This window comes from Anolis sagrei, chromosome X (genome assembly GCF_037176765.1).
Source record: "Anolis sagrei isolate rAnoSag1 chromosome X, rAnoSag1.mat, whole genome shotgun sequence".
Classification (NCBI taxonomy): domain Eukaryota; kingdom Metazoa; phylum Chordata; class Lepidosauria; order Squamata; family Dactyloidae; genus Anolis; species Anolis sagrei.
The window spans coordinates 52703093-52730718 of NC_090034.1; the positions used below are offsets into that span (position 1 = coordinate 52703093).

General features: G+C 41.2%; 1 protein-coding gene across 1 annotated transcript; it reads left to right on the plus strand.

The window, feature by feature from the left end:
- Nucleotides 1-7869: 7869 nt before the first annotated feature.
- MKNK2 (MAPK interacting serine/threonine kinase 2) lies at nucleotides 7870-23425 on the plus strand. The gene is made up of 14 exons (XM_060785065.2): nucleotides 7870-7945; nucleotides 9783-9960; nucleotides 12517-12598; nucleotides 13576-13677; nucleotides 13779-13876; nucleotides 14748-14827; nucleotides 15423-15496; nucleotides 15642-15746; nucleotides 15835-15890; nucleotides 15985-16080; nucleotides 16363-16557; nucleotides 16718-16882; nucleotides 17517-17560; nucleotides 18261-23425. Exons 2-14 carry the CDS (start codon nucleotides 9913-9915, stop codon nucleotides 18532-18534), a joined length of 1419 nt encoding a protein of 472 aa, XP_060641048.1. The 5' UTR covers nucleotides 7870-7945; nucleotides 9783-9912; the 3' UTR covers nucleotides 18535-23425.
- Nucleotides 23426-27626: the final 4201 nt, after the last annotated feature.

A 27626-nucleotide genomic window follows, 5' to 3' on the forward strand; every position in this document is an offset into this window, starting at 1 on the left:
AACAAATTTTGTTTTAGGGCCGTTGGGTGCATAGATGTTGCACACTAAATGTTTTTGTTCTCCTTGCTTTATAAGTATTCCCACCATTCTCCCATCTGAATCTCTAAAAGCTAATTCTGCTCTTAAAGTCTCTTTAACATAAGTGACCTCGCTTTTTCTCTGGTGCCGAAGAGTAAAAGTCTTTTCCTAGTGTTTTATGAGTTAGATATGCTACTTGTTTCTGGAAAATGTGGGTTTCTTGTAGCGCCACCAAATCATAGTTACCTTTCCTAATTTGATTAAATAATTTCTTTCTTTTATAGGAGGAATTCAGACCATTAACATTCAGAGAGAAAATTTTTGTCTTGTAATATCACTCATTTTCTAAATCTGGGTCCAGTCCATATGATTCATCTTCTATTGTTTCTGGTCTGTTGGAGGCACTCATTATCTGTCTCGGGGTCTTCATTATATCTTCTGGCGAGTTGAAGTGTCGTTTCTTCTGTTTTCTGCCCATGGGGTGTAATTCGGGGGGGGGGGGGAATTCAAAATCTTCTCTCAATTCTTTTTAGAAGTTTAAGGCTTTTTCTTCAGATGTTAGCCAAAGTCTTGTTCTTTGTAAGTCACCATAAACTCTTCCGGTTTTTCCCAATAGAATTGAATTTGTAATTCTGTCCTTCTCTTACTTTTCACAGTTTATTCTCTTCTCGTGATAACCTTTCGCGTTCCAAGTTGCCCCCGCCTTTTTCCCCCCCACTCGAGAGGATTGTTTATGGAGAGTTTCCTCTCATAGACTAAACAAAGCCCACTCAAGGTCAGGTATTTCTCCTTATCCTCTCAGTTTTCCACCATATTACTTCTGAACACATTTTAATCATTATTTATACACTCTTCAAAGTCGATAGGATAGATTATTTTGAAGTTTTAAAATTTCTGGGGGAAACCCTTCTGATCTTCCATTCGTTCCCCTTTCTTACACCTTTAAATCTTTTCCCAATATTCTTATTACCTGGGGCTTGTACCGTATTTGCATCAGATTAGCCCCATCTCTTAGTGGGTTATCTCTTCTTATTATTCTTTTAAATGTTAATCCAAGAGCCTGTTCATTTTTTCAGGAGAGGGGGGATTTTTTTTTTTAATTATTGTTCCGTGAAGAGATTGATTAAATTATTTGGGAACTTATTGTTCCTTTTGGTTGTTCATCTCCTCAGCTTTTCTTTCTGATGTCCTTCTTGATTTTTTTAAAAAAGTAAGCAGGGCTGGCAGTATCTGCTAGCCTGTCAGCCAGTTTGCCATCTCCCCATCCACGTAGCCTCGGAGTTTTACTGCCCCCTCCTGACCCCCACCCTTGAGGGGTGAGGGCCTTTGGGGCCGTCGGAATTCACCATTTGGCTTTGCGACTCCCCGGGCCAATGTCTTCCACAAACACCATTCTGCCCACCACCCAAGTGAAGACTTTCATACAGGGACAACTTCCTTCTAGATTTTATGTGTTTGCTCCACCACAGACATCCCAGTGTTTCTGACTCTCTCCATTAGTGTGGAATTTGCATGACCCCACAAACTGCCTCTCCCTTAACCCTTTCCTATGGCACACAGCAAACAGAGGAATTGATCAGCACCTGAACATACTAGAGAGGTTTGGGGAGAATTCACCATGATTTATAGGAGTTGTAGGTTCTTATTAGATATTAGGTTCTGACCATTCCAAAAGCAAAATCCTAGTAATGAGAAAATTCCAATGAACAAAGGAAAGTAAATTGATTTTAAAATTAGAACCCCTGGCCCCATCTGGATTGAAGAAAGCAATTTAATTTCTTTCATACAGAACCTTCATGCGTCTTTTTCCATAAGCCCTGTTCCATCTACAGCGACCTTGAATGTTAGCAGGCTATTCTTACATGTTCTCAAAGCTCATAACAACTTCAGCCTTCGCTTTCAACCTTTCTGCCAATGACATTGGTGTTTTTCAGGTAAGTCAGTTCTGCACGATCCTGCCCGCTGCCTCTCCCATAACCCTTTCCTATTCTTTTCTATGGCACACAGCAATCGGAGGAATTGATCAGCAACTGAACATACAAGAGAGGTTTGGGGAGAATTCACCATGATTTATAGGAGTTGTAGGTTCTGGGATGTATAGTTCACCTGCATTCTAAGAGCACGCTGAACTCTACCAATGATGGACATGAAACTAACTTGGCACTCAAAACCCTCAAAATCAACAAAAAATACTTGAGGTCTTTGGAGAGATTTATAGGAATTGTAGTTCACCTACATCCAGATCACACTATGAAGCCAAACAATGAGACATCTGGATCAAACTTGGCATGCATACCGAATATGCATCTAGAGCAAACGTGCCCAACATAACAAACTTTAAGTACTGATGTAGTTTTTCAGGGTTAACCTGGCATGGCTTGTGTTGTAGTTCACTCACAACCTTATGCATTTTGTACAATTAACAAATTGACTATTTCAAATAGTTACAGGGTGTGTGTGTGTGTGTATACACACACACACCTTGCATTTCTCTCTCTGTTTGGATACATCTTTACTGACTATAGAACTACAACCCCCATCATCCTCTGCTATTGTCTCCCAAACCCCATCAGTATTTAAAGGTCGTCATGATGGGTCTGTCTGGCACATTTGATTCAGATCCATCTCTGGATATGTGTGGACTATAACTCCCATCTTCCCAGGTCAAACTCCTCCAATGGTTAAAGTTGATCATTCTGGGTCTGTGTGTCATGTTTTGTTCAGATTCATTGTCACTGGGGTTTACCGTACTCTCTGGATACAATTCCCATCATCCTGGGCAATCTTCCCCAAACTCCTCCAATAATTAAAGTTGGTCACAATGGGTCTGTGTGCCAATTTTGGTCCAGATCCATTGTCATTGGGGTTCAGAGGGCTCTCTGGATATGTATGGACTACAACTCCCATTATCCTGGGTCAAACCTTTTCAGTGGTTAAAGTTGGTCATGATGGGTCTGAGTGCCAGGTTTGGTCCAGATCCATTGAGGTTCACAGTGCTCTCTGGATATGTGTGTACTACAATTCCCATCATCCGGAGTCAATCCAGATGCGGGAGACATCCTGGGGAAAAAACCTACCAATGTAGATAGACACTCAAATAGAAACATACCTAACTGATAAACAGATATAGCCAGGGAAGCCCATGAACGTGGTATCCCAGGTTCAAGTTGACGAAGGTGCTATATTTGGCTCCTGGGGTCTATTCTTAGCCCCAAAGGGAGGGAAGGAAAGTCCCGAGACCAATAGGCAAAGAGTTGCTTCCACCTGACCCTCCATCTCCTTTTTCCCAGTCTCCATTCCTGGCACTTCGCTCTGTAGGAACTTCAGGAAAAAGGATGGCTCTTCTGGGAAAGGAACCCAAACCTTGGCTTGAAAATTGTTGTGGACCAAAGAAGAGGAAAGGAGGAGGAGCTCAATCCATCAGAGTAAACACAGGCCTCTGTGAGAGGGAAGAGGCATGGAAATAGGCCTTCTTCAGGTTCCTGGGAAATCCTCTCAAGTATCGATCTACCTACCTATCTACATTATTTATCTGTATATCTACCTCTCTATCCTGTGTGTGTGTCTGTCTGTGTGTCTGTCTGTGTGTCTGTCTATCTATCTATCTATCTATCTATCTATCTATCTATCTATCCATCCATCCATCCATCCATCCTTCTATCCCTCTATCTGTCCATCCATCTATCCATCTATCCCTCTGTCCTTCTGTCTATATATCTGTCTGTTTCTCCATCCATCTATCCGTCCTTCCATCCATCCATCCATCTCTCTCCCTCTCTCTCCACCTCCCTGCCTACCTACCTATCTACCCTGTATCTATCTGATCATCCATCCATCCACCCACCCATCCATTCCTCTATCCATCTATCTATTCCTCTATCCATCTGTCCATCCACCCACCTACCTATCCGTCCATCCATCTATCTGCCTTTCTATCATCTATCTGTCTGTCTATCTATCTATCTATCTATCTATCTATCTATCTAGTATATACATACCTACCAAACATATATGTATATCTACCTAGCTACCATGCATCTATCTGTTTGTCCATCCATCTATCTCTCTATCTGTCCGTCCGTCCATCCATCCAGCCACCCATCCATTCATCTATCTATCCTTCTATCCATCTGTCAGCCTATCTATCTATCTGTCTGTCTCTCCATTAATCAATCCATTTTTCTATCATCTACCTACCTACATTATTGATCTGTATATCTACCTATCTACCCTGTATCTGTCTGTCCACCCATCCATTCATTCATCTGTCCGTCTATCTATCTGTCTGCCTGTCTCTCCATCCATCTATTTATTTATTTATTTTATTTATTTAGTACACTTGTATACCGCTAATATCTCAGCCTAAAACGGCGACTCATTGCGGTTTACAACATTTAAAAACAACAATAATTCCGATTAAAAATATAAAATACATACATATACAATACACAGTATTGGGCCACCAATACAGACCAATGCATCTCTTAGTTAAAATCATAATCCAATTTCGTTGTCTATGATTGCCAGTCCTTGATCAAAAACTTCATCGCATCGGATTAGCCGAATGCTTGCTCAAACATCCATGTTTTCAGTTTTTTCCGAAATGCCATCAGCGAGGTGGCTGATCTTATCTCTATAGGGAGGGCATTCCAAAGCCGCGGGGCCACCACAGAAAAGGCCCTGTCTCTCGTTCCCGCGAGCCGCACCTGTGAAGCAGGCGGGATGGAGAGAAGGGCCTCTCCCGAAGATCTTAGGGTCCTGGTGGGCTGATAGGCCGAGATACGTTCGGATAGATATGTAGGGCCAGAACCGTCTATCCATCTTTCTATCATCTATCTTCCTTATCTCTCTCTGTCTGTCCATCTCTCCATCCCTCTATCTACCTGCACATGGATCTATCTGTCTCTATCTATCTATCTATCTTATCTCTGTTTATCTAACTACCTACCCACCAACCTACCTATGTACCCATTACCTTATAATGTCTGTGTATCCATCTATTTATCTACCTTATCTATTTGTCTTTTTATTTACCTATCTACCCTGTCTATCTATTTCTCAACCTATCCATCTACCTATCTACTTTATCCGTTTTTACAGAGAAAATGTGGGGTATAAATAATAATAGTAATCATCATCTATATATCTTATCTATTTATCCGTCCATCTACCTTATCGATCTCTCTCTTTCTTTACCTACCTTATCTATTTATTTGAACCCGTCTCCCCTGGTCACCAAAGTTGATCATATGGACTTGTTATGTGTGGAATTGGGCTTCCATTGGAGGATTGTAAGAGTTAAAAACTCTCATTTATAGGGTGCCAAAAACAAACAAGTCCTTGTGACTCAAACCATTTGGAGTGGGTTGAGAACGATAAAATACTCTATTATTATTATTATTATTATTATTATTATTATTATTATTATTATTACCTGTATGGACTTGAGTCTCGTGCGCCATCAAATCTAATGCAGCTGAAGCAGCTTCCCCTTTGGCTTTGGCTCAGCACTAAGGTTACTGTATGACGCAAATCTAATGCCAATTGCAGGGCTGCCACCGAAGGTGTTGCAACCTGCACTTGCAAAGGTCACAGCAGAGGCCCAGCACTACATTTCGGGTTCAAAAGGAGGGGGCGAAGGTCGAGGTGTCAATGCACTACAGGGTTGACGTTGTTCAAAGCAACATTCGTCTTCTGAGGCCATGAGATGAACGTCAACCAACAGTGTGATGCAGCAGCAACAAAGGCCCATGCGATGCTAGGTTGATGTTTGGACATTTGGTTTGTTATTAATTCAGAAGTCATTCTGTTTATGCTCAGAGCCACTCTCTGGTCTCCTATTAATTCAGAAGGCACTATCCGCATGCTCAGAAGCACCATTCATTTCCCTATTAATTCAGAAGACACTCTGCTTATGCTCAAAGGCACTCTTGGTCTCCCTATTATTTCAGAAGGCAGTTAGATTATGCTCAGAGGCATCCTCTGTTTACCTATTCAGAAGGCACTCAGAGGCACCCTCTGTTTCTCTATTTCAGAAGACACTCTGATTATGCTCAGAGGCACTCTCAGACTATTAAGACACTCTGCTTATGCTCAGAGCACTCTCCTGTTCCCAGTTTATTAAGAAGACTCTCTGTACATGCTCAGAGGCACCATCAATCTCCCTGTAAATTCAGAAGGCTGCTTATGCTCAGAGCCACTCTCATTTCCCTATTCAGAAAGTACTTTGCCTATACTCAGAGGCACTCTCAGTCTCCCTATTAATTCAGAAGACACTCTTGTTATGCTCAGCGGCATTCGCAGTCTATTAATTTAGAAGGCACTCTGCTTATGCTCAGAGGCACTCTCCATTTCCCTATTAATTAGGAGGCACTCTGAGCATGCTCAGAGGCACTCTCAGTTTTCCTATTAATTAGAAGGCACTCTGAGCATGCTCAGAGGCACTCTCAGTTTTCCTATTAAGTCAGCATACACTCTACTTAGGCTCAGAGGCACCCTCAATCTCCCTACTAATTCAGAAGGCACTCTGCACATGCATTCTGTTACCTTAGTTCAGAGGGCACTCTGTGCATGCTCAGAGGCACTATCAATTTCTCTATTAATTCAAAAGACACTCTGCTTATGCTCAAAGGCACTCTTGGTCTCCCTATTAATTCAGAAGACACTCTGAATATGCTCAGAGGCACCCTCCATTTCCCTATTAATTCAGAAGGCAGTTAGATTATGCTGAGAAGCACCCTCTGTTTACCTATTCAGAAGGCGCTCTGTTTCTTTATTAATTCAGAAGACACTCTGCTTATGCTCAGAGGCACTCTCAGACTATTAAAACACTCTGCTTATGCTCAGAGCATTCTCCTGTTCCCGGTTTATTAAGAAGACACTCTACACTTGCTCAGAGGCCCTATCAATCTCCCTGTAAATTCAGAAGGCTGCTTAATGGCACTCTCCATTTCCCTATTAATTAAGAGGCACTCTGAGCAGCGGCATTCGCAGTCTATTAATTTAGAAGGCACTCTGCTTATGCTCAGAGGCACTCTCCATTTCCCTATTAATTAGGAGGCACTCTGAGCATGCTCAGAGGCACTCTCAGTTTTCCTATTAATTAGAAGGCACTCTGAGCATGCTCAGAGGCACTCTCAGTTTTCCTACTAAGTCAGCATACACTCTACTTAGGCTCAGAGGCACTCTTGGTCTCCCTATTAATTCAGAAGGCACTCTGCACATGCATTCTGTTGCCTTAGTTCAGAGGGCACTCTGTGCATGCTCAGAGGCACTGTCAATTTCTCTATTTCAAAAGACACTCTGCTTATGCTCAGAGGCACCCTCTATTAATTCAGAGGGCACTCTGCACATGCATTCTGTTACCTAGTTCAGAGGGCACTCTGTGCATGCTCAGAGGCACTGCCAATTTCTCTATTTATTCAAAAGACACTCTACTTAGGCTCAGAGGCACTGTCAATTTCCCTATTAATTCAGAGGGCACTCTGCACTTGCTCAGAGCCACTCTCATTTCCCTATTCAGAAAGTACTTTGCTTATACTCAGCGGCACTCTCAGTCTCCCTATTAATTCAGAATTATGCTGAGAGGCGTTCGCAGTCTATTAATTTAGAAGGCACTCTGCTTATGCTCAGAGGCACCCTCAATTTCCCTGTTTAGTCAGAAGGCAGTCTGCGCATGCTCACTTGCTCTGTTTTCTTCGCATTCGGAGAATTTTTCCCCACCCCCTTTTGAGCAGCCTGCGCGTGCTCAGTAGCGCTGTTGCCCAAGGCGGAGGGGGCGTGGCCGTGAGGGGGCGTTCCCGGCTCAGCTGACTTCAGAGGGGGCGTGGCCTCGCTCTCTATATATAGCCCACCCCCGCCGCTCCGCCGCAGATCCGCCCGCTTCCTGCGTCCTTTCGGAGGGCCCTGCGTTCCATCTGCAGCCGCGGTGAGGCCTGCGGGGAAATGCCTTGAAGTGCATGACTGTAAAGGGGTTTTTGATGCAATCTAGTGTAATAATCCGACTTAATCTGTAGGAGTTGTTGTTGCTTTGCGACTGTGTTGCCATAAAGGAATAAAAAAAAGGCCAAAGGAGGTGGTTAGGCTTCTTCTGTGATCAAAGGAATCCATGTAAACAAATAAAGGATAATCGTTAATGCATTAACTCTCTAGAAACATACATGTAAATAGATTAATAGAATAAATAGCAATAATAAACAATACTATAATATAAATAGAGTAAAATATTTACTGTGATATAGTGAAAAATGAGTGTAATTTAAATAAATATAATAATAATCTAGTATTCTATATTATAAACGTTAATAAATCCATGTAAATATAAGAAATGTAATTTAAATAAATATAAGTGAAATAATAATATACGTTATTCTATCTGGTATTATAGTATTATATTTTATATTATATATATAAAATTGTATATTAATATATTATATTAATATTATGCATATTTATAATATTGTGCATGTAAATAAATAAATGTAAACATGTAATATAGTGAAAAAATAAATGTAATTTAAATAAAAGAATGAACTATCAGTAATCAATATTATATTATTAATATTATATTTTCTGTTATTATATTAATCAATATTGATATTGTGTTGTTATTATCAATATTATAAATTTTAATAAATGTAAATACATAATTATAGTAGGACTACATATTATACAATAAATAGACTAAAATCTTTACAACAATATAGTAAAATGAATGTAATTCATTAAATATTACAAGAATGAACTATTAATCTATATTACAAAGGTTAATAAATGTAAATATATAATATAGTAAAAATAAAAGAGTGAACTATTATTAATCAATATAATGAACTTAAATAAATGTAAATATGTAATATAGTAAAAAACTAATGTAATTCAAATAAATATTATAAGAATGAACTATTATAAACACTGATAAATAAAGGTAATTATAGCAGTAATAAATACAATAAATGAGTAAAATCTTTACAATAATATAGTAAAAAATAAATGTAACCTAATAAAGATAACCATGAACGATGATACATTCATATTATAAAAGTAAATAAATAAATGTAAATATATCATTATAGCAGTAAGTTCATAATAACTAGAAATATTGTACTATCATAAAAATAAATGTCAACATTAATGTAATGAGTTAAAATAGAGATTTACAACAATATAATAAATATTATATATATAAAATACATCAATACATGTAAATATATAACAGGAATTACAATAAAAATACTGTAAATAAAATCAATAATATTATATGAAAATCAATAATAAAAATATATATTTGCAAAAGGAGGGAGAAATGGCATGAATATGAATTTATATGTATTTATATTTTGGTATAATATTTGTTATTACTATGATTATTATATTTATTTGTGTACATTTATTTCTAATTATATTTATAGTAATTATATATCATATCGATAGCCTGCACATAAACTGATGATGATGATAATAATAGTAATAATAATTTCAGTATTATAATAGTAATAATAGGTTGCTGTGAGTTTTCTGGGCTGTCTGGCCATGTTCCAGAAGCATTCTCTCCTGATGTTTTGCCCACATCTATGGCAGGCATCCTCAAAGGTTGTGAGGCCTGTTGGAAACTAGGCAAGTGACATTTGTGTATCTCTGGAATAATGCCCAGGGTGGGAGAAAGAATTCTTGTCTGTTGGAGGGAAGTGTGAATGTTGCAATTGGCCACCTTGATTAGCATTGAATAATAATATTTTATTTCTCCCTTGCCTCTTATTTTCCAGGATCTCCACCTGCCGATCTGGATTAGATAAGGATTCCCTTTCTTTCCTTTCCTTTCTGTTTTTCCTTCCTTCCCTTCTTTCTTCCTTCTTTTTCTTTCTTTCTTGTTCCCTCCTTCCTCTCTTTCTCAAGATGGTGCAGAAGAAAACTGAGCTCCAGGGGTTCCATCGTTCCTTCAAGGTAGGTTCCCTTTATAATATTATATAAGATAATAACACAATATTATAAACATAGAACAATATTATGACACTACATTATAACAATGTAATACTAATATAATAATAGCATAACAATATAATATAATATAATAATGTAGAATAATATAAAAAAATCTATCTATACACATAATAAAAGTGAAAATATGTATGTATGTGGCTGGGGTGTCAACTTACACAGACAAGTCCAGCCTCCACAAACAGCTATAGCTCTCACTTCTCAGGAGAACCAGTGACCCTCCCTCCAATAACATTGCAGGTTATAGTGAGCACCATGAACATGTCCAAGAGCCCTGCCAATGTCCTTCACAAAAGCACCATACTGCCCACCACCCAAGTGAAGGCTTTAATAAAGGGACAATTTCATCCTAGATTTTCTGTGATTCTTCCACCACAGACATCCCAGTATTTCTGACTCTCTCAGTTGAAGTGGAATTTGCATGATCCCGCCCACTGCCTCTTCCTTAACCCTTTTCTATTATTTTCTATGACACACAGCAAACAGAGGAATTGATTAGCAACTGAACATAATAAGGTTTGGGGAGAATTCTCCATGATTTTTAGGTCCTGGGATGTATAGTTCACCTGCAATCAAAGAGCACTCAGAACTCCAGCAATGATGGACCTGGACCTAATTTGGCATGCGGAACCCCCATGACCCACAAAACATATTGGAGGGATTCAGAGGGAATTGTAGTTCACCTACATCCAGAGCACACTATGAACCCAAACAATGATGGAGCTGGACCAAACTAGGCACACATACCTGATATGTTGAAATTTGATTACTGGAGGGGTTTGGGGGGAACTGACCTTCCTTTCTGGGAGTTGTAGTTCACCCCAAACCAGAGAGCACACTGAACCCCTCTGATGAGGCATCAAGAGCAAAGTTGCCCAACATAAGTACTGGTGGATTTTTTTGGAGGTTAACCTGTCATGATAGAGTTGTAGTTCACCCACAACCTTAGACATTTTGTACAGTTAAAAAAATGACTTTTTCAATTAACCTTGGCAATGGCAGGTCCCCAAGCTAGTATAATAAAAAAATATATAGTAATGTATATTGCTATTAGAATATAATATGATGTAATTAATGTATTTTAATATATGATAATATAATACTGTAATATAATAATGTAATAATAATATAAAATTAACAATATGATAATAAAATAAAAGTACAATATTCTAATATAATATACTTTAATGCCAAGTGTTTAACTTTGTGGTTTTATAACTGTATTCTCAATTTGCGTCTGACACAATAAATAAAATAAACTATCTTGCTATAATAACAATATATAATAACAACATAATAATAAAATGTAAATATATGCTATAATAATACTTAATACTAGAGTAAGCATAATTTTTTTGTCGTGTCAGGAGCGACTTGAAAAACTGCAAGTTGCTTCTGGTGTGAGAGAGTTGGCCATCTGCAAGGACGTTGCCCAGGGGACATCTGGATGATTTGATGTTTTTATCATCCTTGTGGAAGGTTTCTCTCATGTTCCCGCATGAGGAGCTGGAGTTGATAGAGGGAGCTCATCCGCCTCTCCCCAGATTCGAACCTGTGACCTGTCGGTCTTCAGTCCTGCCGGCACGGGTTTAACCCACTGCGCCACATGCTTATTATTATTATTGTTATTATTAAGCATAATAATAATATAACAATCATGATATAGGTATACTATAAAATATAATATATAATACACTAATATAATGTAATATAATGAAATCATTATATTATTAATGATATGTTATAATTTATATATTATATGATCATTTTATTATATTATAGAATGCCATCATAGTAATGATATAATAACAGCATAACAATATAATTGCACAGAATTAGGTGTATCGAGAATCATCACCTTTGTTGTTCAAAAGTTATACAAAGCTATCCTTCCATATCCATCCTCCATGGCTTGGAAATATTCCCAAAAAAGCAAACTATTATAATATAAATACTATAATATCATAGTATAATAATGGGAGGGGGGTCCAAGCTCTGACATCTCATTATTATTTCTCTCCCACTTTATGTGTCTCAAAAAGAAGCTCAAGGCCTTTCATGGTGTCCTTTGCACCCCTTTCACAGCTGGGGAAAACCGAGGCTCTTTGCAAAATCGGCCTGTAATTAAGACCTTCCCAGGCCTTTCCTTTGCTAACACAGGCCTTAATTAGCCCAAATTGGCCTCCTTGGCCGACCGGTTGAACCAGTTGCTTGCGGCACTTAAAGCAAGCCTTTTGCTTGCCATGCGCATTTTGCACTGGTTTGGAGTGACTTTGTTAATAATTCGATAAAATTACTTACAACAGAAGCTAGATTGTTAAAATGTTTATTGTTCAAAAAGTCCAATATTTTTATTATATACCACTAATATAGTATATATTGGTACATAATATATTGATGTATTGCTACTACTAGTAATATAAAAGTAATCTAAGTAATAATAATAATAATAATAATATGCTATACAACTACTACTGTTAATATAAGATCCCTTTTCTCCAGGGCCAGAATCCCTTTGAACTGGAATTCTCCCAATCGAATCACTTGCAGTCCGTCTTTGACTTTGAATGTCCCTCTCGGCCCGGTAAGAATCCCGGAATTCTGTATGTAAACAGTATGCATATGTATAATGGAATAGAATCTATAGTATTAGATTTCAGTCTAGTTATAGGTGGCTCGGTGCTGTGCAACTATAGTAGTAGCAGTTTGGCAGAGAAGGGGGAAGGACTTTGGGGAACTACAGCTCTCAGCAGGAAGGAGCTTGGGAAACTATAACTCCCGACAGAAAGGACCTTGGGGAACTACATCTCCTGGCAGAAAGGGCCTTTGGAAACTACAACACCCAGGAGAAAGAACCTTAGGAAAGTACATCTCCCAGCATAATGACCTTAGGAAAATACAGCTCCCATCAGAAAGGACCTTGGAGAACTACGAACTCCCAGCAGAAAGGACCTTGGGGAACTACATCTCCCACCAGAAAGGAGCTTGGGGAACTACAGTACCCAACATAAATGATTTTGGGAAACTAACACTCCGAGTAGAAGGACTTTGGGAAACTATGTTTCCCATCAGAAATGACTTTAGGAAATTACATCTCCCAGCAGAAAGGACCTTGGGGAACTGCAACTCTCAGCAGACAGGACCTTGGGGGATCTATATCTCTCAGCAAAAAGGGAAGTGGAAATCCCAAGAAAAAAAGTTCTTTAGGAAACTACAACTCCCAGCAAAAAAGGACCTTGGGAAATATCAAGTCCCACCAAAAAAAGGACCTTCCAGAAACCACAACTACCAGCCAGAAAGACTTTGGAAACTATAAACCTCAAGGGAAAAAAAAACAGACCCAGGGAGACACCAGCCCGCAAGGCTTGGGGAAACGACAACTCCCATGACCTCTTTGCATTCAACCATGGCAGGTTCTGAATTGCGAATAGTTTTTATCCCGTGGGTCTGGTAGTTTCAGAAGGGCTTGGGTGAGTCGGTCCCGGTCCAGGGTTTGAATGCTGATGGGAGTTTGTGTTTCATTGTGTTATTGATGTTTTGCATTGTATTTTGTCTGCACAGCCATGCCTGCCAGCGACCCCATTGACATCCCTGACGCCAAGAAGAGGAACAAGAAGAAGAAGCGCTGCCGGGCCACAGACAGCTTTTCAGGGAGGTTTGAAGGTCAGGGGCCCTGTCCGTTTGTATTGTTGTTTTATGTTATTACTACCTTGCTTTTGAATGAAGGGAATGGCATTCATTCATGGTCTTCTTCTGCCTTTCAGATGTCTATCAGCTACAAGAAGAAGTCCTTGGCGAAGGGGCGCACGCCAAAGTCCAGGCCTGTATGAACCTCATCACCAACAAAGAGTATGCTGTGAAGGTATGGAAAGAGATGGAATATATATATATATATATATATATATATATATATGTATAATACAGTAACAATGGCTTCCTTTAAATGAACTTGATCTTGCTTCTCGTGACTGTGTTTCCACCTTAATCTTAAAGTCAATACAGGCATCAGATAACAATCCCTAGATAGATTTTGCCCTCTGACTTAAATTCCTAGAATCTTGGATTTTGGTCCTCTTATTTTCCTCTTTTTTTGTTCCTTTTTTTTTTTTTTTGAGTGCTGCCGTCTTACACTGTCTGGCCAAATGGCAGCAGAATTCTGCTTGGCAAACGGCATCCACTGGCTTTGTTTTTCTTCTTGACCTTAATCCATCTTGGCAGATAAACCGGCCTTTCCTGTGTTTGCCAAATGATCCTTTCTATCTATATATTGCCACCTTGTGGCTGCACCTGGGCACTGCATATATGCAGATCAAAAGACCAAGAGCTAATCCTTTCTATTTCTGTACTGTGCTCTTGTGGTTTCACCTGAGCATTACATCCATAGAAACTTAAAGACGAGGAGCTCACCCTTTCTCTCTCTATACTGCCCTCTTGTCGTTGTACTTGAGCATTACATATATACTGACCTAAAGACCAGGAGCTAATCCTTTCTATCGCTATGCTGACCTCTTGTGGCTGCGGCTAGGCATTGCAGACATATCTAGAGTTCAGGAGCAAATTCCTTCTATCTCTATACTGCCCTCTTGTGATTGTACCTGAGCATTATATCCATACAAACATAAAGACCAGGAGCAAATCCTTTCTATCTCTATACTGCCCTCTTGTGATTGAGCTGTGCTTTTCATCCCAGTCCAATACCCATTTAACCACTTAATTTTGTCCCCATCTTACAGATCATCGAAAAGCGTCTGGGCCACATCCGGAGCCGGGTTTTCCGAGAAGTGGAGATGTTATACCAGTGCCAAGGACATCGGTATGGCTTGAAATTATATTATATTGCTTTCTATTATTATAGTCATTATATTATAGTAATAAAATAGCTATAATATAATTTCTATATTTTACATATGATATAATATATATAATTTAATAATATAATTATTATAATAATTATTTTATAGCAACATAAACAATATAATTTCTATTGTTTTATTACTACATTACTATATATATATATATAATATATATATATGATTCTATGATTAATATAATTATTATTTAATAGTAATATAGGAACAATAGAATATAACTATATATGCAATATAATATGTGATTAATATATATTTGAGTATTAGAATATAAATATTAGAATATAAATTATATATTATCTATTATCTTAATACTATATTGCATTAGTTATTGTATTACTATGTACACATTTATTATTATATTACAATTATTATATTACTATATGTTATTGCTATTATATCTGCGCAGAAGATTTGTTATTATTATTTCTTATTATATCTCCACAGAAGGGTCCTCTGTGTGTCCATTTAAGGGGTCTAGCTGGGTTTTTCAGGGGGAAAGGGCCGAAACAGGTCCGAATCCATCTCTTTCTGTTTCAGGAACATTTTGGAGCTGATCGAGTTCTTTGAAGAGGAGGACCGTTTCTACCTCGTGTTTGAGAAGATGAGAGGAGGCAAGTAGGCCCCTGAAAGGACTTACAATTATTATTTCTGCCCTTCTTTGGGAGGGATGATGGGATTGGTAAGTCCGGAAAATGGGAAAACTTCCTAGAGCTGTCGCATTTGACTTGAACGAATCCCCTTTCTGGCCTTTTCCAGGCTCCATCTTGACGCACATCCATCGCCGGCGCCATTTCAACGAACTGGAGGCCAGCGGGGTGGTGCGTGATATCGCCAGCGCCCTGCATTTCCTGCACAACAAAGGCAAGTGGGTGGGACTTCATCACCCTCCGTATAGCTCTGCATTCTCCCTTCATATTGTAATATTGTGCGTTTTTCCTCCTCACCTCAGGAATCGCGCACCGAGATCTGAAACCGGAAAATATTCTCTGTGAGAGTCCCAGTCAGGTGAGGAGCTTTGGCTTTAAATGCCCTACAAATAGAAGGGTTTGAATGGCCACCTTTCGGGTTCATCACCCCTATATCTGTCTCTCTCTTAAAGGTTTCCCCGGTGAAGATCTGCGACTTTGACTTGGGGAGTGGGATCCAGCTCAATGGGGACTGCTCCCCCATCTCCACCCCGGAGCTGCTCACCCCGGTAAGGCCTCCACCCTATTGGGGGGAGACAGACCCTCCAACGGGAAGGCGTTCTCTGCATTGGCCCTCATGCCTTTTTTGCGTCTCTTCTCCTTTTTCCCGCTTTCTGTCTTTCCCTCCTTTTCTCCTCCTCTCACTTCCATTTCTCCTTCCTTCTCTCCCCCTTTCCCATTCTCCCCACTTCTCTCCCCCTTCCCCATTCTCCCCCCTTCCTCTTTCATTCTTTCTTTCCCCCTCTTCTCCCTTCCCTTTCTCCTTCCTTCCTTTTCTACTCCCCCTGCAGTGTGGCTCTGCGGAGTACATGGCCCCGGAGGTAGTGGAGGCCTTCAGCGAGGAGGCCTCCATTTATGACAAGCGCTGCGACCTCTGGAGCCTGGGGGTCATCCTCTATATCCTGCTCAGCGGGTACCCGCCCTTCGTGGGACACTGCGGCGCCGACTGTGGGTGGGACCGAGGAGAGGCCTGCCCCGCCTGCCAGGTGTGCCATTGGGAAGGAAGGAGGAAGAGAGAGGGGAGGGAGAGAGAGAAGGGGAGGGAGGGAGAAAAGGAACGAGGGAGGGAGAGAAGGAAGGAAGGAAGGACCAAAGTAGGGAGGGAGGAAGTCTGGGTATTCACCACCCTTCTGTCTCTTCCTCCAGAACACGTTGTTTGAGAGCATCCAGGAAGGGAAGTACGAATTCCCAGACAAGGACTGGGGCCACATCTCCTTTGGGGCCAAAGATCTCATTTCAAAGCTCCTGGTCAGAGATGCCAAGAAGCGCCTGAGCGCCAGTGAAGTCCTCAAACACCCCTGGGTGCAAGGGGTGAGTGAGTGGGGGGTGATGGGAATTGCTGTTATTATTACTGAATGACAACTCCCATTGATAATGGGAATTGCAACCCAACATTATTATTATTTTACTGACACAAAAGCACAGTATGTCACAGCAAATGGGATCTATATGCTGGATTTCGTATCACAAAATCACAAGTCAAACACTTCCCAAGCGTCTAGGACTGTGTGATGTATTTTTGAATGATGTGCGCAGATCCAAGTAAGGTGGCTTTTTGCAGTTGACACATCGTTATTTTGTTGTTTATTGTTTCCAAATGCCAGCTGAGATCTTTTGGCACGGCACCCAGTTCGCCAATAACCACTGGGACCACCTGTACTGGTTTATGCCAGAGCCTTTGCAATTCGATTTTGAGGTCTTGATAGCGGCTGAGTTTTTCCTGTTGTTTTTCCTCAATGTGGCTGTCACCCGTTATGGCGACATCAATAATCCAGACTTCTTTCTTTTCCACAATCGTGATGTCTGGTGTATTGTGTTCCAAAACATCATCATCATCATTATTATTATTATTATTATTAAGCCTAATATTTTAAAATCAGACGTTGTTGTTGTTATTACTATTTTGAAGCCTGCCATTTTGAAAACCAACATTATTATTTTTCAGTGTGCTCCCGATAACACCCTTCCAACTCCTATCATCCTACAAAGGTGAGTGGGACTTGTTGCTATCTTTCATTGTCTAGCTTTTCACTGGGGAATGCTGTGGAGTTAGTCCTGCCTGGAAGAAGAGGACTGGACTGGATTGGCCCTCTGTCAGGAGGGATTGGATGGTGTCTTCCTGCCTGGCAGAAAGGGATCTGACTAGATGGTCATCTGTCGGGAGGGTTTTAATTCTGGCCTCTTCTATGCTGCCCTATACAATCCACATTACCTGCTTTGAAACTGGATTATATGGCAGTGTAAACTCTTATACTCCAGTTCAAAGCAGATACTGCGATTATCTTCTTTGATAATCTGAATTATATGGCAACGTAGAAAGGGTCTAAGCCTTCCTGCCTGGGGGTTGGACTGCATGGCCCTCTGTCAGGAGTGATTGAATGTTGTCTTCCTGCCTGTCATAAGGGGATCAGATTGGATGGTCATCTGTCTGGGAGGATTTTAATTGTGTTTTCCTATCTGAAAAATGGGGTTGGACTAGATGGCCGTCCGTCGGGAGGGTTTTGCTTGTGTCTTCCTGTCTGACAGAAAAGGGGGGTTGGGCTGTATGGCCCTCTGTTGGGAAGGATTGGATGGTATCTTCCTCATGAAAGGGGGTTGCATGGGATGGCCTTCCTTGGGGAGGGCTCGGGTGGGCTCTTTTCTGCCTCTGCGCTCACTTCTTCTGTCCTCCCTTCTTCCGCATTGGCAGGAAGAGCAGTGCCAAAGAGCTGACCTCCTTCGCTGCAGAGGCCATGGCCGTCAACCGGCAGCTGATGCAGGATGAAGAGGCAGCTGCAGAGGAGGCGGCCGCCTTCCCTCCCATCATCATCAAGGCTACCTCACGCTCCATGCAGCTCTCCCCGCCGTCCGAGTCCAAGCTGGCCAAGCGGCGGCAAAAGGCCTCAGCTTCGAGGGTGGCTTCGAGAGCAGAGCCCCACCAGCACCTGGTCTCCCCCTTGGTCCTGGTGGGAGACCTCCTGTGACCCTTCTGCAACCAGCCTTTCCTTCCTTCCCCCATTTCCTCCTTCCATGCTCCCTTTTTTTCTGGAAGGCGGGGGGAAGGAAGCAATTCAAATGGGCAGGTTTCCAAGGTTCCTTCTTGTGGTAAACACTGGCTTAATTCTCTCGTTTCCTTTCCTTTTTTTATTTCGCAATTTTTTCAACATATAAGCTATGTTTTACTTTAAAACAAAAAAAGAGAAGAATTTAAATGGGGGTTATTATTATTTTTACGCTTCTCTCGAAATCAACCAAAGCATCTCTTTCCCCTCTTTTGTCGAAGGAAGGTTTAAAACAGATGGGCAAAGTGCGGACGGTGGGTGATTTTGCATTAGAGTGCAATTGCATCAAAAATCTGTAATTCCATTTTCAAAGAGTGCAGTTGCATTTTTAAAAATGCAAAAAGATGGGCTGATCATTTACTTCCCCTCCCCAGATAGAGGGTAGGTCTCAGCAGAGGTCTTTTGGCAAACAGGAAGTGATCTCTTCACTTTCTGTTCAAGATGTTCTGCTGCCCTCTAGTGGAAATTTAGGGGTGTGTGGCAATCCTCTCACCGCCACATTTGCCCATGCCTGGTTTAAATTATGGTCTATTCCTCTGCTGTGAAAAAGTGGGACATCCCACTCAAAGTGTACCATATGCTAATATTTGGGTCGAATTCTTCCCCTTTTTCTTGTTGATTTCTCCCCTTCATGTTTATATCTGCTTGTATCTGAAAGTTACCGTTCCTCAAGGGTTTCCTTGGAGGGTCATTTTGACCGTGTTTTTCTACCCATTTTCTGTTTTTCTTTTCTCTCCTGAAGCGATGACGACGGGAGCCCTCTCCACACTGCACAGTTATAGCACTATCGATCCACTTTTAACTGCCATGGTTGTGGCATCCTGGGATGCATAGTTCAGGATGGTCATGAGAATTAACATCCTAATGCTTCCCTGGATGACAAATCCATAACCAGCCGCCAGAAAGTGGGATTGTACCGTTATAATCGTCCTGTGTGGAAGGGTCGCAATGACCGGCATCAAGGGTGTTCGGGGTCACGGTGATCCACAAAGCTCTATGTTTCCTACGCTGGTTTTCTCTAAAATGGAATTGATGTTTTAAGCCAAAAATTGGGGGCGACAGACTTGAGTCATTGTGAAGGTTGTCATTCTCCCACCATTGTTTAATGTTTGGTTTCACCAATTTGAGCACTTTTTTCTGGATCTGTGATAGCCAATCGGGCGCAAGAATCCCATTATCCCATCCTTGGGTCTGAACAGGGACATTGAGTTTTGTCTTGGGGAAAAGTAGGTCCGGTCTTGATTTAAATAAAAAAACAACGCACTTTTGCAATACAAGTATTTGCTCAGGGGTATCCCAGATGTTGTCGGACTATTCACTCCCAACATCCTGCACATTGCCTAAGGAGAGTCGGAACCTGACAACGTGAGCCGTTTCAAATAGATTCCTTATGTGTTTTATCGGGGAACGGATCCCATGAGATGATGTTCTCTCGAAAACCAAATGCGGGACTTGGTTTGGTGGAGTTGTGGGTTTACAGAGTAGTCGGAAATTCTTTCAAGGTGATGCGAAGGCTAGTTCTGTTGCATGTTTGGCTTCTCATTTCGGAAATTGAGAACCCGGGCTTCTCGTTTCTCCAGAAAGTTGAGAACCCAGTTCTAGTATCGTTTCTCCTTTTAAGTGCTTTATTATTCTTTTGTGTATGCATAAGCTACGAAGCCAAGCATCTCTCTCTGTGCTTTCTCTAGAGTAAGTTTCCCCAGAGCCTGCCTGTGTAGCATTTCAAATCTAAGGTGTTCCGGCATTGATCCGGGAATCTTGCTGCATTTCTTGGGCTTCTCTTTTGAGCCGCTTTGGAGACGATACATGGATGCCAAACAGGTTTAGGACACAACTTTCCAACTTGAGGAACTTTCCTTATAAGTGCATGGAATGTGAAATGAGCTTCATTGAGAGTGCAAGTCTTTCTGCACATCAAAGAATTCACACTGAAGAGAAACCCTATAAGTTGCAGAATGTGCTTCTCCCAGAGTGAAAAATCGGCATCTAGATTTTTTTAACAGGATCCTATTTTAATTCTAGGATTTGCTCTTAAGGAGGAGTTCTGGCTTTTTGACCTGGCCGGATAATTCAGGGGCTAAACCTCTTTGCACATCTTGGATTGCTGTGTCTTTTGTGATTCTGAGAACCCTTCTTTTTTGCTGAAAAGATGTACTATGCAATAGGTGTTTGGCGCAGGCTGCATCACTGAAAAGAGGGCTCTTTTTTTTTTTTTGGTGTGTTGGGTGTATAATCCATTTTGTGATTGGATATAGATTGTAGTCTTGTGCGAAAAAAAATACTTGAACTAAATGCAGTGAGGCGGGGATGTCTCTATCAGGAAAGTCCTCATAAGGAAGCAGGTTAGAGCTTTCAACTTGGTTTCGTTTTTATTCTTTTTTGGCCGAGAAGTAAAGGTGCCTGAGGCCATCCGCTTCCCAAGAAAGCTTGGGGAAAATCTTGTTGGAAAAATATAGATATCTGGTCTTTGTTGCACATCCTTCGAAATCTCAGTACTTGAATGCTGAAGGATTAGCTCTGGCCTCTAAGGATGTATATATGCAGTGTTCAGAGGCAGCCACAAGAAGGCAGTGTAGTGATAGAAAGGATTAGCTTCTGTGTTGTTTGTTTTTTCAGGCTATATGGCCATGTTCTAGAGGCATTATCTCCTGACGTTTCGCTTGCATCTATGGCAAGCATCCTCAGAGGTTGTGAAGTCACAACCTCTGAGGATGCTTGCCATAGATGCAGGCAAAACTTCAGGAGAGAATGCCTCTAGAACATGGCCATATAGCCTGAAAAAACCTACAACACAGTGATTCCAGCCTTCAACAATAGATTAGCTTCTGGCCTCTAGTTATGTCTGTATGCAATGCTCAGAGGCAACTACAAGAGGGCAGTCTATGGAAATGATTACCTACTGGCCTCTGGTATGTATGCAGTGCTCAGATTCAAACACAGGAGGGCAGTATAGAGATAGAAAGGATTCGCTCCTAGGCTCTTGGTCTGTATGGATGCTGTGCTCAGTAAAGAGAAAGGATTAGCTTCTAGTCTTCTTAGGTCTGTATGCAGTGCTCAGAGGCAACCACAAGAAGGCAGTCTATAGATAAAAAGGATTAGCTCCTGGAAGTAAAAATTGCATCCTTTAGAAAAGCTGCAGTATGGGAGTTTGTAGGTTTGGGATCTAGTTCAAAGTGATTCTTAAGGCATATTGACAGGTCGTATTCGGAGCATGGTTTCGGGAGTGAAGAAGGTCCGCGATATGTGGCCAAGGATCGTTACAGGATTTCCTTGTCTCTCATTGTCTTTGCGGCCATATTTTTTAAGAAAAAGGATGTGTTATTTCCTTCCCGAAGGGCCAGCATCAAGGTGTGCGATCCTCCGATGACACACTGCTTAGGTTTGCTATGTATAGACTCACCACGTTTCTTGTTTTCGATCGGCATGAAGCAACTGGCTGAAAGCGCTTCGTCTGTTTCCGATCTTCCTTCTCGGAGAAGGGGTTTATCTCAGGATTATTTTGAGATGGGAGCCCAGTGCTTTTTATAGACAGGAACAAAAAGGCCTTAGAAGTTGAGTCGAAGTAACGTCGTGCCAGGATTACAGCCCCCAAAAGGTCAATGAACGTGGCTTCTAATAAAACAATACACAGCATTTTTGAGTTTCGGATCCCGTGTAGAAAAGGTCTCAAATCATCTCTTGTTTAGACCAAATTAGGATTTTGGGGCTCAAAATGGAGTGAGAGCATAACAAAATGTCTTTGCACTACACATCCCAGCATCCCCAGTAGCACAGAAAAAAATGGGATTGTCCAAAAAATGTAGCGCTTTCTAGAATCAGAGAGAGATTGCTGATGAATAGGATTCCCCCTTTTTGTTAGGAAAACAGCCTGAAACATCCCATTGAAAGCAATGGGATTATCTGACTTTATTTTCATGTCAGGGGATGGTTCCGCCTTTGCTTTCAAACCCTCGATTTGCAGTATTTAGCCTTATATTCCCAAGACATGAATCCCAAGACATTGCCTGATTTTCTTTCCTTAGCTATTGACCTCTATAGAGATTAAACCTGCTTTATTGTTTTTTCCAGGTATCTTCTGTATCTAAACAGATAAAAAACCTTCTGGGATGTGGGCTTAGCAAACCCCTTTTATTGGAGAATTGGGTGGAAACTCCTTGAATAATTCTCTTTGCCTCCTTCAAGATCTTTAGTTTTGCTTTTCCTTTCAACTCTGCAAAGATTAACCCTTTGCCAAAGTATTGTTTCCCTTTTACTTTCTTTGTATAATAACATTGTTGGAAATATATTTTTTGTTTTGTTTTTATACCTCGATTATTACCTGCAAATCTGAGGATAGGTTTGGGAGAAGCAACGTCTCCGTTTCCTTGATTTAATGTCTATTTAGAACAGGTTAGTACTATTTGACTGTGAAATGTTTCCTTTTGTTTTCTTTCGTTTAAAAGAAAATACGGAGATTTTTTCTGGCGTTATCAAAAGGACTGCCGAAGGGTTTTTTTGTGGGGTTTCTTTCTTTAACGCAGAAATCATCTTTAATGATCTCCGGAGTTATTAAAGCAGAAGAATCTTCCAGGAGAAGAGTAGTTTGAAAAATGAGACCAGAGAAGGAAAAAGAAAAAAAAAAGAACAATAAAATAAAAATAAAAAAAAACTTTAAAAAAAGACAAAAATGAAACAAAAAAACCAAGCACTTTATTATGTACCAGGTGAACTGATACAGCGCGATGGGACTTTTCTTCCCTTTGTAACACCTTGTCGATGCCAGAATTTTTTTGTATTCTGTTTTGTAAGAATTTAATAAATGCATTGAAAAACACTGAGTTGTGTAATTAGTTTTGAGTTGAGAAATGTGAACAAGAAGCAATGTTCAGAGGCAACCACAGGGAAGCATTCTATAGATAGAAAGATTTTCTACTGGTTTATGGATGCACTGCTCTGGTGCAATCACAAGGGGGAATGCAGTCATCGCTAATAGTCAACATGGATTTATCAAAAACAAGTCATGCCAGACTAATCAGATCTCCTTTTTTTGAATAGAGTTACAAGCTGGGTAGATGTAGGGAACACCATGGATGTCGCATATCTGGATTTCAGTAAGGCCTTCAACAAGGTCCCCCATGACCTAGTGGCAAACAAACTAGTCAAATGTCGCCTAGGCAAAGCTATGGCTAGGTGGATCTGTAATTGGTTAAGCAAACAAGCCCAGAGGGTGATTCTCCCCAATGCTTCGTCTTGGAAAGGAGTGGAGTGCCATCAGCTGGCTTCCATCCTGGGCCCGGTCCTGCTCAGATTAATTACTTAGATGAAGGGTGAGAAGGCATGATCATAAAGTTTGCAGATGGGACCAAATTGGGAAAGATAGCTAATACCCCAGAAGACAGGAGCAGAAGTCAAAATGATCTGAACAGATTAGAGATAATGGGTCAAAACTCACAAAATGAAGTTGAACGGGGACAAATGTAAGATACTCCACTTAGGCAGGAAAAATGAAATACAAAGATACAGAATGGGGGACGATGCCTGGCTTGATCGCAGGATGTGTGGAAAAGATCTTGGAGTCCTCGTTGACCGGAAGGTGAACATGAGCCAACAATGTCGTGTGGCAGTTAAAAAAGCCAATTGGATTTTGGCCTGCATAAATAGTGTCTAGATCCAAGAAAGTCATGCTACCCCTCTCTTCTGCCTTGGTCAGATCACACCTGGAAACACACTGTGTCCATTTCTGGGCACCACAATTCAAGGGTGATGTTGACTCTAGGCTGGAATGTGTCCAGAGGAGGGTGACTCAAAGAATCAAGGGTCTGGAGAACAAGCCCTATGAGGAGAGGCTTAAAGAGCTGGGCATGTTTAGCCTGCAGAAGAGGAGACATGATGGCCATGTATAAATATGTGAGGAGGTTATAGGGAGGAGGAAGCAAGCTTGTTTTATGCTGCCCTAGAAACTAGGACGTGGGGCAATGGCTTCAAACTACAGGAAAGAAAGGAGATTCCACCTGAATATTACGAAGAACTTCCTAACCACGAAAGCTGTTCAGCAACAGAGTGTGGTGGAAGCTTTTAAATAAAGGCTGGATGGCCATCTGTTGGGGGTACTTTGAATGTGATTTTCCTGCTTGGCATGGGGTTGGACTAGATGGCCCACAATGTCTCTTACAACTGTATGATTCTATAGGTATGTATGGATGCAGTGTTCATATGCAACCACAAGAGGACAGTATAAAGATAGAAAGGATTCGCTACTGGTCTATAGCTGTATGAATGCAGTGCTCAGATGCTGCCACAAGAGGGCATTATACAAATAGAAAGGATTCGCTACTGGTCTATAGATATGTATGGATGTAGTGCTCAAGTGCAACCACAAGAAGGCAGAATAAAGATAGAAAGGATTAGCTATTAATCTATAGCTATATATGGATGCAGTGCTCAGACACAGCCACAAGAGAACAGAATAGAGATATAAAGGATTAGCTACTGGTCTCTAGGTATGAACACGGGGGTCTTTTATGGGTAGAAAAAAGTGGGCTTTAAAATATAATCTACCTGTGGGGTGTTTAAAAAAAAGGGGGGGGGGTCTTATGGGTTAAAAAGTCAGGCTTTCAAATGGAGGCTGATGAAGGCTTTTAAATATTTAAAAGTGGGTTCTAAACAGGGGCACTTTTACATTGGGCTTTAAAATGGGGCTGTTTTGCGGGTTGAAAAAAGGTGGGCCTTTAAATGGAGGTTTGGATGGCTTTTATACATTGAAAGTGGGTTCAAAAATTGAGGCTTTTATGGTTTTGAAAGGGGGGATCTTTAAAATGGTAGTTTAGCTGAAGAGTTGTTTTTTTTTAAAAAAAAATGAGATTCAATATGGAGGCCTTCTTTGAGGGGAGGTGTAGCGAAATGTTTGTTATAGGTTAAAGTTTTAATATATATGTCAGTGTTGTAATAGGGCCTACATTGAAGAGTTGATGCAAGAACAGCCATTATGTTATTCTTAGAGGGCAGTAACAGAAGGAGAAGAGTTAATTTGCATAAAGGGTTCCGATTGGTCCTATGCAAACGAGTAGGTGCAGAAGCTGGAACAGGAATTTAAAAGTTGACAGTTGGGAAATTACTGCTCAAGCAGGGAACTTTGAGACAGTAGAACAGAAGCTCTCCGAAGCTCTAGGTGCTCTTACTGCCTATTACAGGGAAAACCAGCTGATCCCCAACCCATCTAAAACACAGACATGTGCCTTTCATCTCAAGAACAGACAAGCATCCCGAGCTCTGAAGATCACCTGGGAAGGAATCCCACTGGAGCATTGCAGCGCACCCAAATACCTGGGAGTCACTCTGGATCGTGCTCTGACCTACAAGAAGCACTTTTTAAATATCAAGCAAAAAGTGGGTGCCAGAAACAATATCATACGAAAGCTGACTGGCACAACCTGGGGATCACAACCAGATACAGTGAAGACATCTGCCCTTGCGCTATGCTACTCTGCTGCTGAGTATGCATGCCCAGTGTGGAACACATCTCACCACACTAAAACAGTGGATGTGGCTCTGAATGAGACATGCTGCATTATCACGGGGTGTCTGCGCCCTACACCACTGGAGAAATTACACTGCTTAGCCAATATTGCACCACCTGACATCCGCCGGGAAGTAGCAGCCAATAGTGAAAGGACCAAGGCTGAGACATCTCCAGCTCATCCCGTTTGGGTATCGGCCAGCACGTCAACGACTTAAATCTAGACATAGTCTTCTAAGATCTACAGAGAGACTCGCTGGAACACCTCAGCAAGCGAGAGTCCAAAAGTGGCAGGCTCAAACTCAGCACCTCAACCAATGGCTGATACCAAATAAGACTCCCTCCTGGGCACACAGAAGACTGGGCAACTTGGAAGGCACTGAACAGACTGCACTCTGGCACCACGAGATGCAGAGCCAACCTTCAGAAATGGGGCTACAAAGTGGAATCCTCGACATGCGAGTGTGGAGAAGAGCAAACCACTGACCACCTGCTGCAATGCAACCTGAGCCCTGCCACATGCACAACGGAGGACCTTCTTGCAGCAACACCGGAGCACTCCAAGTGGCCAGATACTGGTCAAAGGACATTTAACCAACTACCAAACTCACAAGTTTTCTATTTGTCTGTTTGTTTGCTTTGTTCTGTTAGAAATGTAATATAATGCACTGGTTGCTCTGACACGAAAAATACATAAATAAATAAAAATAAGTTGGCAAATGGCAGTTGAGGCTTGAGTCAGTTTGAGTGCAGAAGCCAGAGTAGGAAGCTAGCAAAATGTTGATGTTTGAGTACCTTTGAAGTAGACTGTTATGAAAAGAAAACTGTAATGAAACCAAGTTATGTGCAACTAAGAAACAGTGATATAAATGTAACCAATAAGCATTTGTACAAGAAGCTATAAATAAACAATGTTACTGTGAAGTTTGTCTGAAACCTGTAATGCAAAGCACTGCACAAGTTTTCTTAAAGAGTCACAGAAGAGCCACAGCTAATTACAAAAAGAGAATCTATGTAGGTTCCTGGAAAGAGTGGGGACAGTAAAGGGATTTAAAAGGAAAGGATTTTCTCCTCCTTAGTCGGAAAATAGATGCTTTTGAGCTGTGGTGCTGGAGGAAAGTGCTGAGAGTGCCTTGGACTGTGAGAAGATCCAACCAGTCCATCCTCCAGGAAATAAAGCCCGGCTGCTCATTGGAGGGAAGGATACTAGAGACAAAGTTGAAGTCCTTTGGCCACATCATGAGGAGACAGCAAAGCCTAGAGAAGACAATTATGCTGGGGAAAGTGGAAGGCAAAAGGAAGAGGGGCCGACCAAGGGCAAGATGGATGGATGGCATCCTTGAAGTGACTGGGCTGACCTTGAAGTAGCTGGGGGTGGTGATGGCCGACAGGGAGCTCTGGCGTGGGCTGGTCCATGAGGTGACGAAGAGTCAGAGACGACTGAACGAATGAACAACAACAAAAGGCTTTGATGCCCTCCTTGGGTAGGTCTCTATTTAAAACCTTCCTATCAGCTAGG